Source organism: Pristiophorus japonicus, chromosome 13 (genome assembly GCF_044704955.1).
Source record: "Pristiophorus japonicus isolate sPriJap1 chromosome 13, sPriJap1.hap1, whole genome shotgun sequence".
Lineage (NCBI taxonomy): Eukaryota > Metazoa > Chordata > Chondrichthyes > Pristiophoridae > Pristiophorus > Pristiophorus japonicus.
In genome coordinates, this window is record NC_091989.1 from 86,479,029 (window position 1) to 86,493,989 (window position 14,961).

General features: G+C 55.8%; 1 protein-coding gene across 1 annotated transcript in view; it reads left to right on the forward strand.

Moving 5' to 3' along the window:
- LOC139278142 (putative sodium-coupled neutral amino acid transporter 8) overlaps positions 1-14,961 on the forward strand; it is a 116,002-nt gene that overhangs the window by 34,924 nt on the left and 66,117 nt on the right. The window contains exons 6-7 of the mRNA XM_070896798.1: positions 1,762-1,876; positions 4,980-5,127. Coding sequence (XP_070752899.1) covers positions 1,762-1,876; positions 4,980-5,127 — 263 coding nt within the window. The remainder of the gene's footprint in view (positions 1-1,761; positions 1,877-4,979; positions 5,128-14,961) is intronic.

Consider the following 14,961-nt stretch of genomic DNA (forward strand, 5'->3'; position numbering starts at 1 on the left):
AACTCATTTGCAGTGTGAGTGTCCCTCGCACCCAGAGCGGGCATGGTAAGGAACAGCTGTGTAGTGAATGGCATACCCTCTGCCCCCAGCCCCGAATTAGCCGCGAGCAATGTTTCCGTTAGGGTGCACAGGCCGTTCACCGCGTTGGGCATGGGAGAAGATTGGGAAAGGCCAGGCAGCCACTATAAGGGGGCCGCAAACCAACCCCCCTCCTCAAAAGCAAATCGGGAAAATTGTCCACTCGAGTTAAAGAATTCCATGTTGCAGTTACCCTCTCTGCAAAACAATACAAGAGAAGCAATCACCCTGTGATAATCCTCAGTCTGCACCAAACAACATGGGGCTGAATTTCCTCGGGCCGTGGGGACTTCCCAATCGGCAACTGTAACTGCGGCAACACCCCGGAGAAACGGCGGGAGACAGGGCTTCAATCGACTCCCCGCCAAAGATGGAGTGGCCAATCGGGAGAGCCCCGCCAGAAACCCGCCCGCGAAGTGTTTGTGAAACACTTCATGTAGTTGGATGTGTGTTGATACCCGCGTTGGCCAGTATTAAGCCCTGCCAATCCCGTTATCTCACCATTGCTGTGGTTACATGGAGCAGTGAGCATTCTCTGAGGAAGCAAATCATGGCCCCCTGCTCGGGATTGCAGCAGTCCCTGGGCTAGAAAGGACAGTGCTGGCTGCTGGGGATGTTGGAGCGGGACTGCAGTAATTCTAGAGATGGTTGCAACAGTCCATTGTAATTCAAAGCTTCAAATCCATCCATCCTAACATGATGCCCAGTGGTGTCTCCGTGGACAGTATGTGCTGGCTGGTGCAGGACCTGTGACCTGTGACCAGTCTATCAGCCATGGCTCAGTGGTATCACCCTCACCTCAGAGTCAGCACATCATGTGTTCAAGCCCAGCTCCAGAGACTTGAGCACATTATCTAAGCATTGTCTACTTCAGTGCTTTACTGAGCAAGTGCTGCACTGTCGGAGGTATCAATTGTCAGCTAACCATCTGCCATCTCCAATGGGCGCAACAGATCCCACAGCACTATTCCAGTCGGAAGTTCTCTGTGGTGTCCGGGCCAATAATTATCCCTCAACCAACATCACTAAAATCAAATTGGCTGGTCATTATCTCAATGCTGTTCGTGGGAGCTTGCTGTGTGCAAATTGGCGTTTCCTACATTGCAACAGTGACTATACTTCAAAAGTACCTCATTGGCATAAAAAGCGCTTCGGGGATGTCTTGAGGAAGTGAAAGGCGCTATATAAATGCAAGTTCTTTCTTTCTTACTCCTGGATATGAACCCCCCCGTAATGCAATGAGAGCCATTGGGTACCGAGGTACCCTGCGTTCCGCAGGAGGGTGGTTGGGAGACCTCACAGGGCATGTAACGGGATTGGCCGGTGGTTGGGAGACCTCACAGGGCGTGTAACGGGATTGGCCAGTGGTTGGGAAACCTCACAGGGCATGTAACGGGATTGGCCGGTGGTTGGGAGACCTCACAGGGCGTGTAACGGGATTGGCTGGTGGTTGGGAGACCTCACAGAGCGTGTAACATGATTGGCCGGTGGTTGGGAGACCTCACAAGGCATGTAACAGGATTGGCCGGTGGTTGGGAGACCTCACAGGGAGTGTAACAGGATTGGCCGGTGGTTGGGAGACCTCACAGGGCGTGTAACGGGATTGGCCGGTGGTTGGGAGACCTCACAGGCGTGTAACGGGATTGGCCGCCTGTTCTCAACGTGTCGATCTCTGTGTTGCAGTGTCACGAGGCCAGCGTTGCGATCTACAGCAGCATGCAGAACAGGAAGCTGTCGCACTGGATCCTCATCTCTGTCCTCTCCATGGTCACCTGTCTTCTCATTTACTCCATCACAGGTAAAGGGCTCAGCACAAAGGCACTTGAGCTCCATTCATTCCTGGCTCTGTGCACTGTCACTTGTTAACGTAAGCCCCAGGCTACCTCGATAGCTCAATGGGTAAATGCATCTGTCGAAGTGGTGGACAATCTCCCAGGGCAGAATGTGCGTCGCCCTATCCCTGGTCTTAACAGTGGGGCCTCGAATTACCTCACAGTCGCTTGGCCACAGAGGGGAAAGCACTCAGCCAGCAGCCCCGCCTGAGGTCGCGGTCTAGTGACTCCTGTTGGACAGCGGGCGTCAGGCAATGACAGGACCAGGCATGACAGTGAGGCTCTCCATGGCAGAGTAGGCAGCTGGCACACACTGTCGAGTCTCACACATGAGCAATGGTCACGATGCTGAGGTGTCAGAGAGCCTGTACCCATAGGTCACGTACCCAGAGTCCCCAGCCCAAACACCAATCTGTGTTCTGTGTATCAAAAGGTGCACGGCGACAATAAGGATAATGATGATTCATGTGGTAGCAGTGACAATGGGGGTTGGTGATAATCCTGGTGAAGGTCACAATGGTAATGGTGAGGGTGAGGGTGTGGGTGAGGGTGAGGGTGGGGGTGAGGATAGGGGTGGAGGTGAGGGTACATGTGAGGGTGAGGATGGGAGTGTGGGTGGGGGTGAGGGTGTGGATGGGGGTGAGGGTGAGGGTGAGGGTGGGGGTGGGGGTGTGGGTGGGGGGTGGGGGTAAGAGTGTGGGTGAGGATGGGAGTGGGGGTGAGGGTGGGGGTGGAGTGAGGGTTAGGATGAGTTTTGGGTGAGGTGGTGCCCGTGTACTATATTTCTTCATCTCCCTGGTTCTGCACAGCACACGAGCTGACTGGGAGGAGTGCTGGTTGACCCTGTGATGTGAATCTGCCCCCGCCCCTGGAGAGGGCCATCTCTCCCACTGTGGGGCTCCGTTCTCCAGTCCTGAACTGGGCCTCCCCCTCGCCAAGACTTTCACAACTTGACATGGGAGTCTGGCTTTTCCCTGTGGTGGGGCTTTGTCTCCTCCCACACTCGACCATCTCTCCCGTCCTGGCATAACAACCTGCCTCATGTTAACGTCTCCCTCCCTGTGGATATCCTCCTTCCCCAAGCTCATGCTGGTATTTGTATCCTCAGAAAGGACCTCATTCCTTCAGCTGTTTGGAATTGCTCTGTTGCCCGCGGCAGCCATCCTGTGATTTCTCTGAGCACTTTTGGCAACTTATTCTTCACCTCGAGGCAGCTTAGTGCTGTGGGCCCATCGCCACCAGCAGTTGGATTGTTATTGGGCCAACACACCACAGGTTGTGCTCCGACAGCCTGTAACAAGCATGGACTTTCACCCTTCAATGGGGACTCGCCTTAAAGTGCACTGTTATACTTTGGGGTTTACACTCCAGATATGCTCCGTGGCTCCAGTTATCACTGTCACTCCCTGAGGGGAACCTCCGGTCCTCTGTGAGCTGGAGTCCCTGACAAGGCCAGCTTTTATTGCTCATCCTTCGTTGCTCTTAAGCAGGTGATGATGGACTATCTTCTTCCTGAACCGCTGCAGTGGTGAAGGTTCTCCCACAGTGCTGTTAGGTAGGGAGTTCCAGGATTGTGACCCAGCGGCAATGAAGGAACAGCCGATATATTTCCAAGTCGGGATGGTGTGTGACTTGGAGGGGAGCTTGGAGGTGGTGGTTTTCCCATGCGCCTGCTGCCCTTGTCCTTCTGGGTGGTAGAGGTTGCGGGTTTGGGAGGTGCTGCCGAAGAAGCCTTGGTGAGTTGCTGCAGTGCATCTTGTAGATGGTACACACTGCAGCCACGGTGCGCCGGTGGTGGGAGAAATTTGAGTTCAATGGCGGGGCACCGATTAAACAAACGCAGCTCCAAGGCTGGTATGAGAAGGTTCCAGGAGTGCTCTTCCAAGCCCTACAAGGAATCCTTCAGCCTCCTCGGCCGCTGGCTTCCTTACTCATTCCCACAAGCACGATCAACGAACCTCTTCCCCATCACTAACCTTATACGGGTAACCGTTTCCATGGATCCCAGTGACGGCCACCTGCTGCTGCTCAATTTCCCGCTCCCACCCAGCAGCCTCCACTTTATTCCCGCTGAGTCTGGGCCTGGGCCTGGGCCCGTCAGTGAGGCCTGGGCCTGGGCCTGTCAGTGAGGCCTGGGGCTGCCTGAGGCCTGGGCCTGGGCCTGTCAGTGAGGCCTGGGGCTAGGCCTGTCAGTGAGGCCTGGGGCTGGGCCAGTCTGTGAGGCCTGGGGCTGGGCCAGTCTGTGAGGCCTGGGCCTGGGCCTGTCAGTGAGGCCTGGGCCTGTCAGTGAGGCCTGGGGCTGTCAGTGAGGCCTGAGGCTGTCTGAGGCCTGGGTCTGTCAGTGAGGCCTGGGGCTGTCAGTGAGGCCTGGGGCTGGGCCTGTCAGTGAGGCCTGGGCCTGGGCCTGTCAGTGAGGCCTGGGCCTGGGCCAGTCAGTGAGGCCTGGGCCTGGGCCAATCAGTGAGGCCAGGGTCTGGGCCAGTCAGTGAGGTTTGGGCCTGGGCCAGTCAGTGAGGTTTGGGCCTGGGCCAGTCAGTGAGGCCTGGGCCTGGGCCTATCAGTGAGGTCTGGGTCTGGGCCTGTCTGTGAGGCCTGGGAGTAACGATGCCTGGGCCTCAGGTCGATGAGTCAGAGGGAGCCTCCACCCCCGGACTGAATTCTCGCCCCCGGGGTTAAAATCTGGGTGTGTGCTTTGAGAACAGTAAGGAAGGCAGTAAGTAACCCACCACAGACACGATGCTTCAATACTATGGCAGGGCCTGGTGTGTGCACAGACTCCGAGTGACTCCGAGTGCCATACTGTGAACCCTCACGTAGCGTACCCTCACTATCCCGTCCACCTGTACATTAGGACATGTCAATGAGTGATAACAGCAGGAGGCTGAGCCCTCGGTTTCAGTGGCCACACTTTCTCGTTGTGCCTGGTGCTGTGGGTGAGTGGTCAGTCTCTGGCCTTTGACCTGTATGCCCCAGGTCACAGTCTGCAACATCCAGGACACAGCTTACAATCGTTTGTTACGAAAAGGCAAACCAGCCGGTAAACTGGATAAATCTTGTGCTATGTTTCAGGGATGTACGGATACCTAACGTTTGGCACGGATGTGGCAGCAGATATTCTCATGTCATATCCGGACAACGAGGTGCTCATTATCATCGGGAGGCTGCTCTTTGGGATCTCCATCATCACCATCTATCCCATAATACTCCATCTGGGCAGGTACGTTGAGTTTTTGAACCTCTGTCCGATCCCCTCTCTCACTGCGGGCAGCTGCGTGAGAATTGGCGAGCCCTCGGTCACGGGGCAGCGAGACCCTCGGTCACGGGGCAGCCCTCGGTCACGGGGCGGCGAGCCCTCAGTCACAGGGTGGTGAGCCCCTCGGTCACGGGGTGGCCCTCAGTCACGGGGCGGTGAGCCCCTCGGTCACGGGGCGGCCCTCAGTCACGGGGCGGTGAGCCCCTCGGTCACGGGGCGGCCCTCAGTCACAGGGCGGCGAGCCCCTCAGTCACGGGCCTACCCATTGGGTGTCGCACTCTCAGGGAACCCGCCTCACTCCAATCGGGCATTGAGGGAACATTGCCCTTGGCCTGGCGATTATCGGCCTCTGCCCATGGGCTCTGCGGCAACAGATCTCTGCTTTGGGGAAAGGGGGATGTTTAAAATCCGAAACTCAGGAATAGGAGGTCCTAAAGACAATTAAGAGCCTAGGCCCGATGACCGCAAACACCCACTCACCCTGCTCACTTCCCCTCGGGCGCACGGGATGGATTTTCACTTTCACACTCGGGCACAAAGCTGGTGCCGCAGATCAACCGCCCGATATAGACCCCACCCCCGGTGTAGAAACCCCTGGGGTGGGGTCTCTCCCGGTGAGTCTAAACCGGGGTTCTATACCGGGGGAGGGTCTATACCGGGGGGTCTATACCGGGGGGTCTATACCGGGGTGTCTATACCAGGGTCTATACCGGGGGAGGATCTATACCAGGGGGTCTATACCGGCGAGTCCAAACCGGGGTTCTATACCTGGGGTGGATTTATACCGGGTGATGGTCTATACCGGGGGGGTCTATACCGGGGTCTATACCGGGGGGGCGGTCTATACCGGGGTGTCTATACCAGGGTCTATACCGGGGGAGGGTCTATACCGGGGGGTCTATACCTGGGGGGTCTATATCAGGGGGTCCAGTGAAAAAGAAGGGCGGTAAGAGAAGGGATAACCAGTCGTGGATAACCAAGGAAATAAAGGAGAGTATCAACTTAAAAACCAATGCGTATAAGGTGGCCAAGGTTAGTGGGAAACTAGAAGATTGGGAAAATTTTAAACGACAGCAAAGAATGATTAAGAAAGCAATAAAGAAAGGAAAGATAGATTACGACGGTAAACTTGCGCAAAACATAAAAACGGATAGTAAAAACTTTTACAGATATATAAAATGGAAAAGAGTGACTAAAGTAAATGTTGGTCCCTTAGAAGATGAGAAGGGGGATTTAATAATGGGAAATGTGGAAATGGCTGAGACTTTAAACAATTATTTTGCTTCGGTCTTCACAGTGGAAGACACAAAAACCATGCCAAAAATTGATGGTCACAGGAATGTGGGAAGGGAGGACCTTGAGACAATCACTATCACTAGCGGGGTAGTGCTGGATAGGCTAATGGGACTCAAGGTAGACAAGTCCCCTGGTCCTGATGAAATGCATCCCAGGGTATTAAAAGAGATGGCGGAAGTTATAGCAGATGCATTTGTTATAATCTACCAAAATTCTCTGGCCTCTGGGGAGGTACCAGCGGATTAGAAAACAGCTAATGTAACGCCTCTGTTTAAAAAAGGGGGCAGACAAAAGGCAGGTAACTATAGGCTGGTTAGTTTAACATCTGTAGTGGGGAAAATGCTTGAAACTATCATTAAGGAAGAAATAGCGGGACATCTAGATAGGAATAGTGCAATCAAGCAGACGCAACATGGATTCATGAAGGGGAAATCATGTTTAACTAATTTACTGGAATTCTTTGAGGATATAACGAGCATGGTGGATAGAGGTGTACCGATGGATGTGGTGTATTTAGATTTCCAAAAGGCATTCGATAAGGTGCCACACAAAAGGTTACTGCAGAAGATAGAGGTACACGGAGTCAGAGGAAATGTATTAGCTTGGATAGAGAATTGGCTGGCGAACAGAAAGCAGAGAGTCGGGATAAATGGGTCCTTTTCGGGTTGGAAATCGGTGGTTAGCGGTGTGCCACAGGGATCGGTGCTGGGACCACTTCTGTTTACAATATACAGAGATGACCTGGAAGAGGGGACAGAGTGTAGTGTAACAAAATTTGCAGATGACACAAAGATTAGTGGGAAAGCGGGTTGTGTAGAGGACACAGAGAGGCTGCAAAGAGATTTAGATAGGTTAAGCGAATGGGCTAAGGTTTGGCAGATGGAATACAATGTCGGAAAGTGTGAGGTCATCCAGCTTGGGAAAAAAAACAGTAAAAGGGAATATTATTTGAATGGGGAGAAATTACAACATGCTGCGGTGCAGAGGGACCTGGGGGTCCTTGTGCATGAGTCCCCAAAAGTTAGTTTGCAGGTGCAGCAGGTAATCAGGAAGGCGAATGGAATGTTGGCCTTCATTGCGAGAGGGATGGAGTACAAAAGCAGGGAGGTTCTTCTGCAACTGTATAGGGTATTGGTGAGGCCACACCTGGAGTACTTAAGGAAGGATATACTAGCTTTGGAGGGGGTACAGAGACGATTCAAGAGGCTGATTCCAGAGATGAGGGGGTTACCTTATGATGATAGATTGAGTAGACTTGGTCTTTACTCGTTGGAGTTCAGAAGGAGGAGGGGTGAGCTTATAGAAACATTTAAAATAATGAAAGGGATAGACAAGATAGAGGCAGAGAGATTGTTTCCACTGGTCGGGGAGACTAGAACTAGGGGGCACAGCCTCAAAATACGGGGGAGCCAATTTAAAACTGAGTTGAGAAGGAATTTCTTCTCCCATAGGGTTGTGAATCTGTGGAATTCTCTGCCCAAGGAAGCAGTTGAGGCTAGCTCATTGAATGTATTCAAGTCACAGATAGATAGATTTTTCACCAATAATGGAATTAACGGTTACGGGGAGAGGGCAGGTAAGTGGCCAGATCAGCCATGATCTTGTTGAATGGCAGAGCAGGCTCGAGGGGCTAGATGGCCTACTCCTGTTCCTAATTCTTATGTTTCTTATGTTCTTATGTATGGAGGGTCTATACCGGGAGAGGGTCTATACCGGGAGGAGGGTCTATACCGGGCGATCTATACAGGGGGGGTCTATACCGGGGGGGGTCTATACCGAGGGGTCTATACCGGGGGGAGAGTCTATACCGGGGGGTCTATACCGGGGGGTCTATACCGGGAGCGTCTATAACAGGGGTCTATACCGGGGTAGGGTCTATACCGGGAGGATCTACACCGGGCGAGTCTATATCGGTGGTTTATACTGGGTGGGTCTAATCAGGGGGTCTATACCGTGGGAGGGTCTACAGGTGGTCTATACCGGGAGTCTATGCCAGCGGGTCTATACCAGAGGTCTATTCCGTGGAAAGGTCTACGGGAGGTCTATACCGGGGGGAGGGTCTGTACCGGGGGTCTATACCGGGGGAGGATCAATACCGGGGGTCTATACCGGGGGAGGGTCTGTACCGGGGGTCTATACCGGGAGATCTATACTGGGGGAGGGTCTATACCGGGGGTCTATACCGGGTAGTCTATACTGGGGGAGGGTCTATACCGGGTCTATATCGGGGGGTCTATACTGGGGGATGGTCTATACCGGGGGGTCTATACCGGGGGGTCTATACCGGGGTCTATACCGGGGGGGTCTATACCGGGGGAGGGTCTATACCGGGGGATCTATACCGGGGGAGGGTCTATACCGGGGGTCTATACTGGGGGAGGGTCTATACCGGGGGGAGGGTCTATACCGGGGGGTCTATACCGGGGGGTCTATACCGGGAGGGTCTATACCAGGGGTCTGTACTGGGGGGTCTATATCGGGGGAGGGTCTATACCGGGGGGTCGATTCCGGGGGAGGATCTATACCGGGGAGTCTATACCGGGGGGAGGGTCTATACCGGGGGGTCTATCCCGGGGGAGGGTCTATACCGGGAGGATTTATACCGGTGGGTCTATACTGGGGCACTATACCGGGGGGTCTATAACCGGGGAGGGTCTATACCGGGGCACTATACCGAGGGTCTATACCGGAAGCGTCTATACCGGGGGAGGGTCTATACCGGGAGTGTCTTTACCGGGGGCTCTATATTGGTGGTCTATACCGGGGGAAGGTCTATACCGGGAGTGTCTTTACCGGGGGCTCTATATTGGTGGCCTATACCGGGGGATCTATACCGGGAGAGTCTATACTGGGGGAGTCTATATCGGTGGTTTATACTGGGTGGGTCTAATCCGGGGGGTCTATACCAGGGGGTCTATACCGGGGGGGACTATACTGGGAGGGTCTACACAGGGGGGTCTATACCGGGAGGGTTGACACAGGGGGGTCTATACCGGGGGAGGATCTATACCGGGGGGTCTATACTGGGGGAGGGTCTATACCAGGGTCTATACCGGGGGGTCTATACCGAGGGGGTCTATACCGGGGGTCTATACCGGGAGGGTCTATACCAGGGGTCTGTACCGGGGGAGTCTATACCGTGGGAGGGTTTATACTGGGGAGAGTCTATACAGGGGGGAGGGTCTATACCGGGGAGGGCCTATACCGGGGAGTCTATACCGGTGGGAGGGTCTATACCGGGGGGTCTATACCGGGGTGTCTAGGTGGTCTATTCCGGGGGAGGGTCTATACTGGGGGTCTATACCGGGTAGTCTATACTGGGGGAGGGTCTATACCGGGTCTATACCGGGGGGTCTATACTGGGGGAGGGTCTATACCAGGGGGTCTATACCGGGGTCTGTACCGGGGGGTCTATACCATGGGGTCTATTCCGGGGTCTATACCGGGGGGGTCTATACCGGGGGAGGGTCTATACGGGGGGTCTATACCGGGGGATCTATCCCGGGGGAGGGTCTATACCAGGGGTCTATACCGGGGGTTCTATACTGGGGGAGGGTCTATACCGGGGGGTCTATACCGGCGTCTATACTGGGGGGGTCTATACCGGGGGTGTCTATACCAGGGGGTTCTATATCGGTGGTTTATACTGGGGGGTCTAATCCAGGGGGTCTATACCGGGGGAGGGTTTATACCGGGGTCCATACCGTGGTTTCTATACCGGGGGGGTCTATACCGTGCTGCTATACCGGTGTCTATACCGGGGGGCTATACCGGGGGGCTACACCGGGGGAGGGTCTATACCGGGGTCTATACCGGGGTCTATACCGGGGGGTCTATATCGGGGTGTCTAACAGGGAGGAGGGTCTATACCGGGGGGTCTGTACCGGGGCGTCTATACTGGGAGGGTCTATAACGGGGGGTCTGTACCGGAGGGTCTATACCGGGTGGTCTATATCGGGGGAGGGTCTATACCGGGGGGGTCTGTACCGGGGGGGGTTTATACCGGGAGGAGTGTCTATACCAGGAGGTCTATACCGGGGGGTCTATACCGGGAGAAGGGTCTATACCGGGAGGAGTGTCTATACCGGGGGGGTCTGTACCGGGGGGTCTATATTGGTGGTCTATACCGGGGGATCTATACCGGGGGAGTCTATACTGGGGGAGTCTATATCGGTGGTTTATACTGGGTGGGTCTAATCCCGGAGGTCTATACCGGGGGGTCTATACCGGGGGGGACTATACTGGGAGGGCCTACACAGGGGGTCTATACCGGGAGGGTTTACACAGGGGGGTCGATACCGGGGGAGGGTCTATGCCGGGGGGTCTATACTGGGGGAGGGTCTATACCGGGGTCTATACCAGGGTCTATAGCGGGAGGGTCTATACCAGGGGTCTGTACCAGGGGGGGTCTATACCGGGGGAGGGTTTATACTGGGGAGAGTCTATACAGGGGGGAGGGTCTATACTGGGGGAGGGCCTATACCGTGGAGTCTATACCGGGGGGAGGGTCTATACCGGGGGGTCTATACCGGTGGTCTATTCCGGAGGAGGGTCTATACCGGGGGTCTATATTGGGTAGTCTATACTGGGGGGGGGTCTATACTGGGGGAGGGTCTATACCGGGGGGTCTATACCGGGGTCTATACCGGGGTGTCTATACCGTGGGATCTATTCCGGGGTCTACACCGGGGGGATCTATACCGGGGGAGGGTCTATACCGGGGGTCTATACCGGGGGATCTATACCGGGGGAGGTCTATACCGGGGGTCTATACCGGGAGTTCTATACTGGGGGAGGGTCTATACCGGGGGGTCTATACCAGCGTCTATACCGGGGGGGTCTATACCGGGGGTGTCTATACCAGGGGGGCAATACCGGGGGAGGGTCTATACCGGGGGGTCTATATCAGGGGGGGACTATACTGAGGCGGGTCTATACCGGGGTCTGTAGCGGGTGTCTATACCGGGGGTGTCTATGCCGGGGGTCTAGATCGGTAGGATCTATACCGGCATCTATACCGGGGTCTATACCAGGGGAGGGTCTATACCGTGGGGTCTATACCGGGGGGTCTATACCATGGGGTCTATACCAGGGGCTCTATACAGGGGGGGTCTATACCGGCGTCTATACCGGGGTCTATACCGGGGTCTATACCGGGAGGAGGGTCTATACCGGGGGAGGGTCCATACCGGGGGTCTATACCGGGGGGTCTATACCGGGAGGAGTGTCTATACCGGGGGGTCTGTACCGGGGGGTCTATATTGGTGGTCTATACCGGGGGGATCTATACCGGGGGGTCTATACCGGGGTGGTCTATACCGGGTCTACACCGGGGGGTCTATACCGGGGGAGGGTCTACACCGGGGTGTCTATACTGGGGGAGGGTCTATACCAGGGTCTATACCAGGGTCTATACCGGGGTCTATACCGGGGTCTATACAGGGGGGTCTATACCGGGGGGTCTATACCGGGGGGTCTATACCGGGAGGGTCTATACCAGGAGTCTGTACCGGGGGGGTTTATACCGGGGGAGGGTTTATACCGGGGGAGAGTCTATACCGGGGCGAGGGTCTATACCGGGGAGGGCCTATACCGGGGAGTCTATACCGGGGGGAGGGTCTATACCGGGGGGTCTATACCGGGGTGTCTAGGTGGTCTATTGCGGGGGAGTGTCTATACTGGGGGTCTATACCGGGTAGTCTATACTGGGGGAGTCTATATCGGTGGTTTATACTGGGTGGGTCTAATCCGGGGGGTCTCTACCAGGGGGTCTATACCGGGGGGGACTATACTGGGAGGGTTTACACAGGGGGGTCTATACCGGGGGAGGATCTATACCGGGGGGTCTATACTGGGGGAGGGTCTATACCAGGGTCTATACCGGGTGGTCTATACCGAGGGGGTCTATACCGGGGGTCTATACTGGGAGGGTCTATACCAGGGGTCTGTACCGGGGGAGGTCTATACCGGGGGAGGGCTTATACCGGGGAGAGTCTATACAGGGGGGAGGGTCTATACCGGGGAGGGCCTATACTGGGGAGTCTATACCGGGGGGATGGTCTATACCGGGGGGTCTATACCGGGGTGCCTAGGTGGTCTATTCAGGGGGAGGGTCTATACCGGGTCTATACCGGGGGGTCTATACTGGGGGAGGGTCTATACCGGGGGGTCTATACCGGGGTCTATACCGGGGGGTCTATACCGTGGGGTCTATTCCGGGGTCTATACCGGGGGGGTCTATACCGGGGGAGGGTCTATACGGGGGTGTCTATACCGGGGGATCTATACCGGGGAGGGTCTATACCAGGGGTCTATACCGGGGGTTCTATACTGGGGGAGGGTCTATACCGGGGGGTCTATACCGGCGTCTATACCGGGGGGGGTCTATACCGGGGGTGTCTATACCAGGGGGTCTATACAGGGGTCTATACCGGGGGAGGGTCTATATCAGGGGGGGTCTATACTGAGGCGGGTCTATACCGGGGTCTATAGCGGGGGTCTATACTGGGGGTGTCTATGCCGGGGGTCTAGATCGGTAGGATCTATACCGGCATCTATACCGGGTTCTATACCTGGGGAGAGTCTATACCGTGGGGTCTATACCGGGGGGTCTATACCATGGGGTCTATACCAGGGGATCTATACAGGGGGGGTCTATACCGGGGTCTTTTCCGGGGTCTATACCGGGGTCTATAACTGGAGTCTATACCGGGAGGAGGATCTATACCGGGGGAGGGTTAATACCGGGGGTCTATACCGGGGGGTCTATACCGGGAGGAGTGTCTATACCGAGGGGTCTGTACCGGGGGGTCTATATTAGTGGTCTATACCGGGGGGATCTATACCGGGGGAGTCTATACCAGAGGAGTCTATATCGGTGGTTTATACTGGGTGGGTCTAATCCGAGGTGTCTATACCGGGGGGTCTATACCGGGGGGGTCTATACCGGGTCTACACCGGGGGGTCTATACCGGGGGAGGGTCTACACCGGGGGGTCTATACTGGGGGAGGGTCTATTCCGGGGGGTCTATACCGGGAGGATCTATACCAGGGATCTGTACTGGGGGAGTCTATATCGGGGGAGGGTTTATACCGAGGGAGAGTCTATACCGGGGGGAGGGTCTATACCGGGAGGATTTATACCAGTGGGTCTATACTGGGGCACTATACCGAGGGTCTATACCGGGGGGTCTATAACCGGGGAGGGTCTATACCGGGAGGATCTATTCCGGTGGGTCTATACCGGGGCACTATACCGAGGGTCTATACCGGAAGCATCTATAACAGGGGTCTATAACGGGGGAGGGTCTATACCGGGAGTGTCTATACCGGGGCTCTATATTGGTGGTCTATACCGGGGGGTCTATACCGGGGGGTCTATATTGGTAGTCTATACCGGGGGGTTCTATACCGGGGGGTTCTATATCGGTGGTTTATACTGGGGGGGTCTAATCCAGGGGTTCTATACCGGGGGAGGGTTTATACCGGGGTCCATACCGTGGTTTCTATACCGGGGTGTCTATACCGTGCTGCTATACCGGTGTCTATACCGGGGGGCTATACCGGGGGGGCTACACCGGGGGAGGGTCTATACCGGAGTCTATACCGGGGTCTATACCGGGGGGTCTATATCGGGGTGTCTAACAGGGAGGAGGGTCTATACCGGGGGGTCTGTACCGGGGCGTCTATACTGGGAGGGTCTATACTGGGGGGTCTGTACCGGGTGGTCTATATCGGGGGAGGGTCTATATCGGGGGGGTCTGTATCGGGGGGGGTTTATACCGGGAGAAGGGTCTATACCGGGAGGAGTGTCTATACCGGGGGGTCTGTACCGGGGGGTCTATATTGGTGGTCTATACCGGGGGATCTATACCGGGGGAGTCTATACTGGGGGAGTCTATATCGGTGGTTTATACTGGGTGGGTCTAATCCGGGAGGTCTATACCGGGGAGTCTATACCGGGGGGGAACTACACTGGGAGGGCCTACACAGGGGGTCTATAAAGGGAAGGTTTACACAGGGGGGTCTATACCGGGGGAGAGTCTATGCCGGGGGGTCTATACTGGGGGAGGGTCTATACCGGGGTCTATACCAGGGTCTATACCGGGGGGGTCTATACCGGGGGTCTATACCGGGAGGGTCTATACCAGGGGTCTGTACCAGGGGGGGTCTATACCGGGGGAGGGTTTATACTGGGGAGAGTCTATACAGGGGGGAGGGTCTATACTGGGGGAGGGCCTATACCGTGGAGTCTATACCGGGGGGAGGGTCTATACCGGGGGGTCTATACCGGTGGTCTATTCCGGAGGAGGGTCTATACCGGGGGTCTATATTGGGTAGTCTATACTGGGGGGGGTCTATACCGCGGTCTATACCGGGGTGTCTATACCGTGGGGTCTATTCCGGGGTCTACACCGGGGGGATCTATACCGGGCGGGGGTCTATACCGGGGGATCTATACCGGGGGAGGTCTATACCGGGGGTCTATACCGGGGGTTCTAT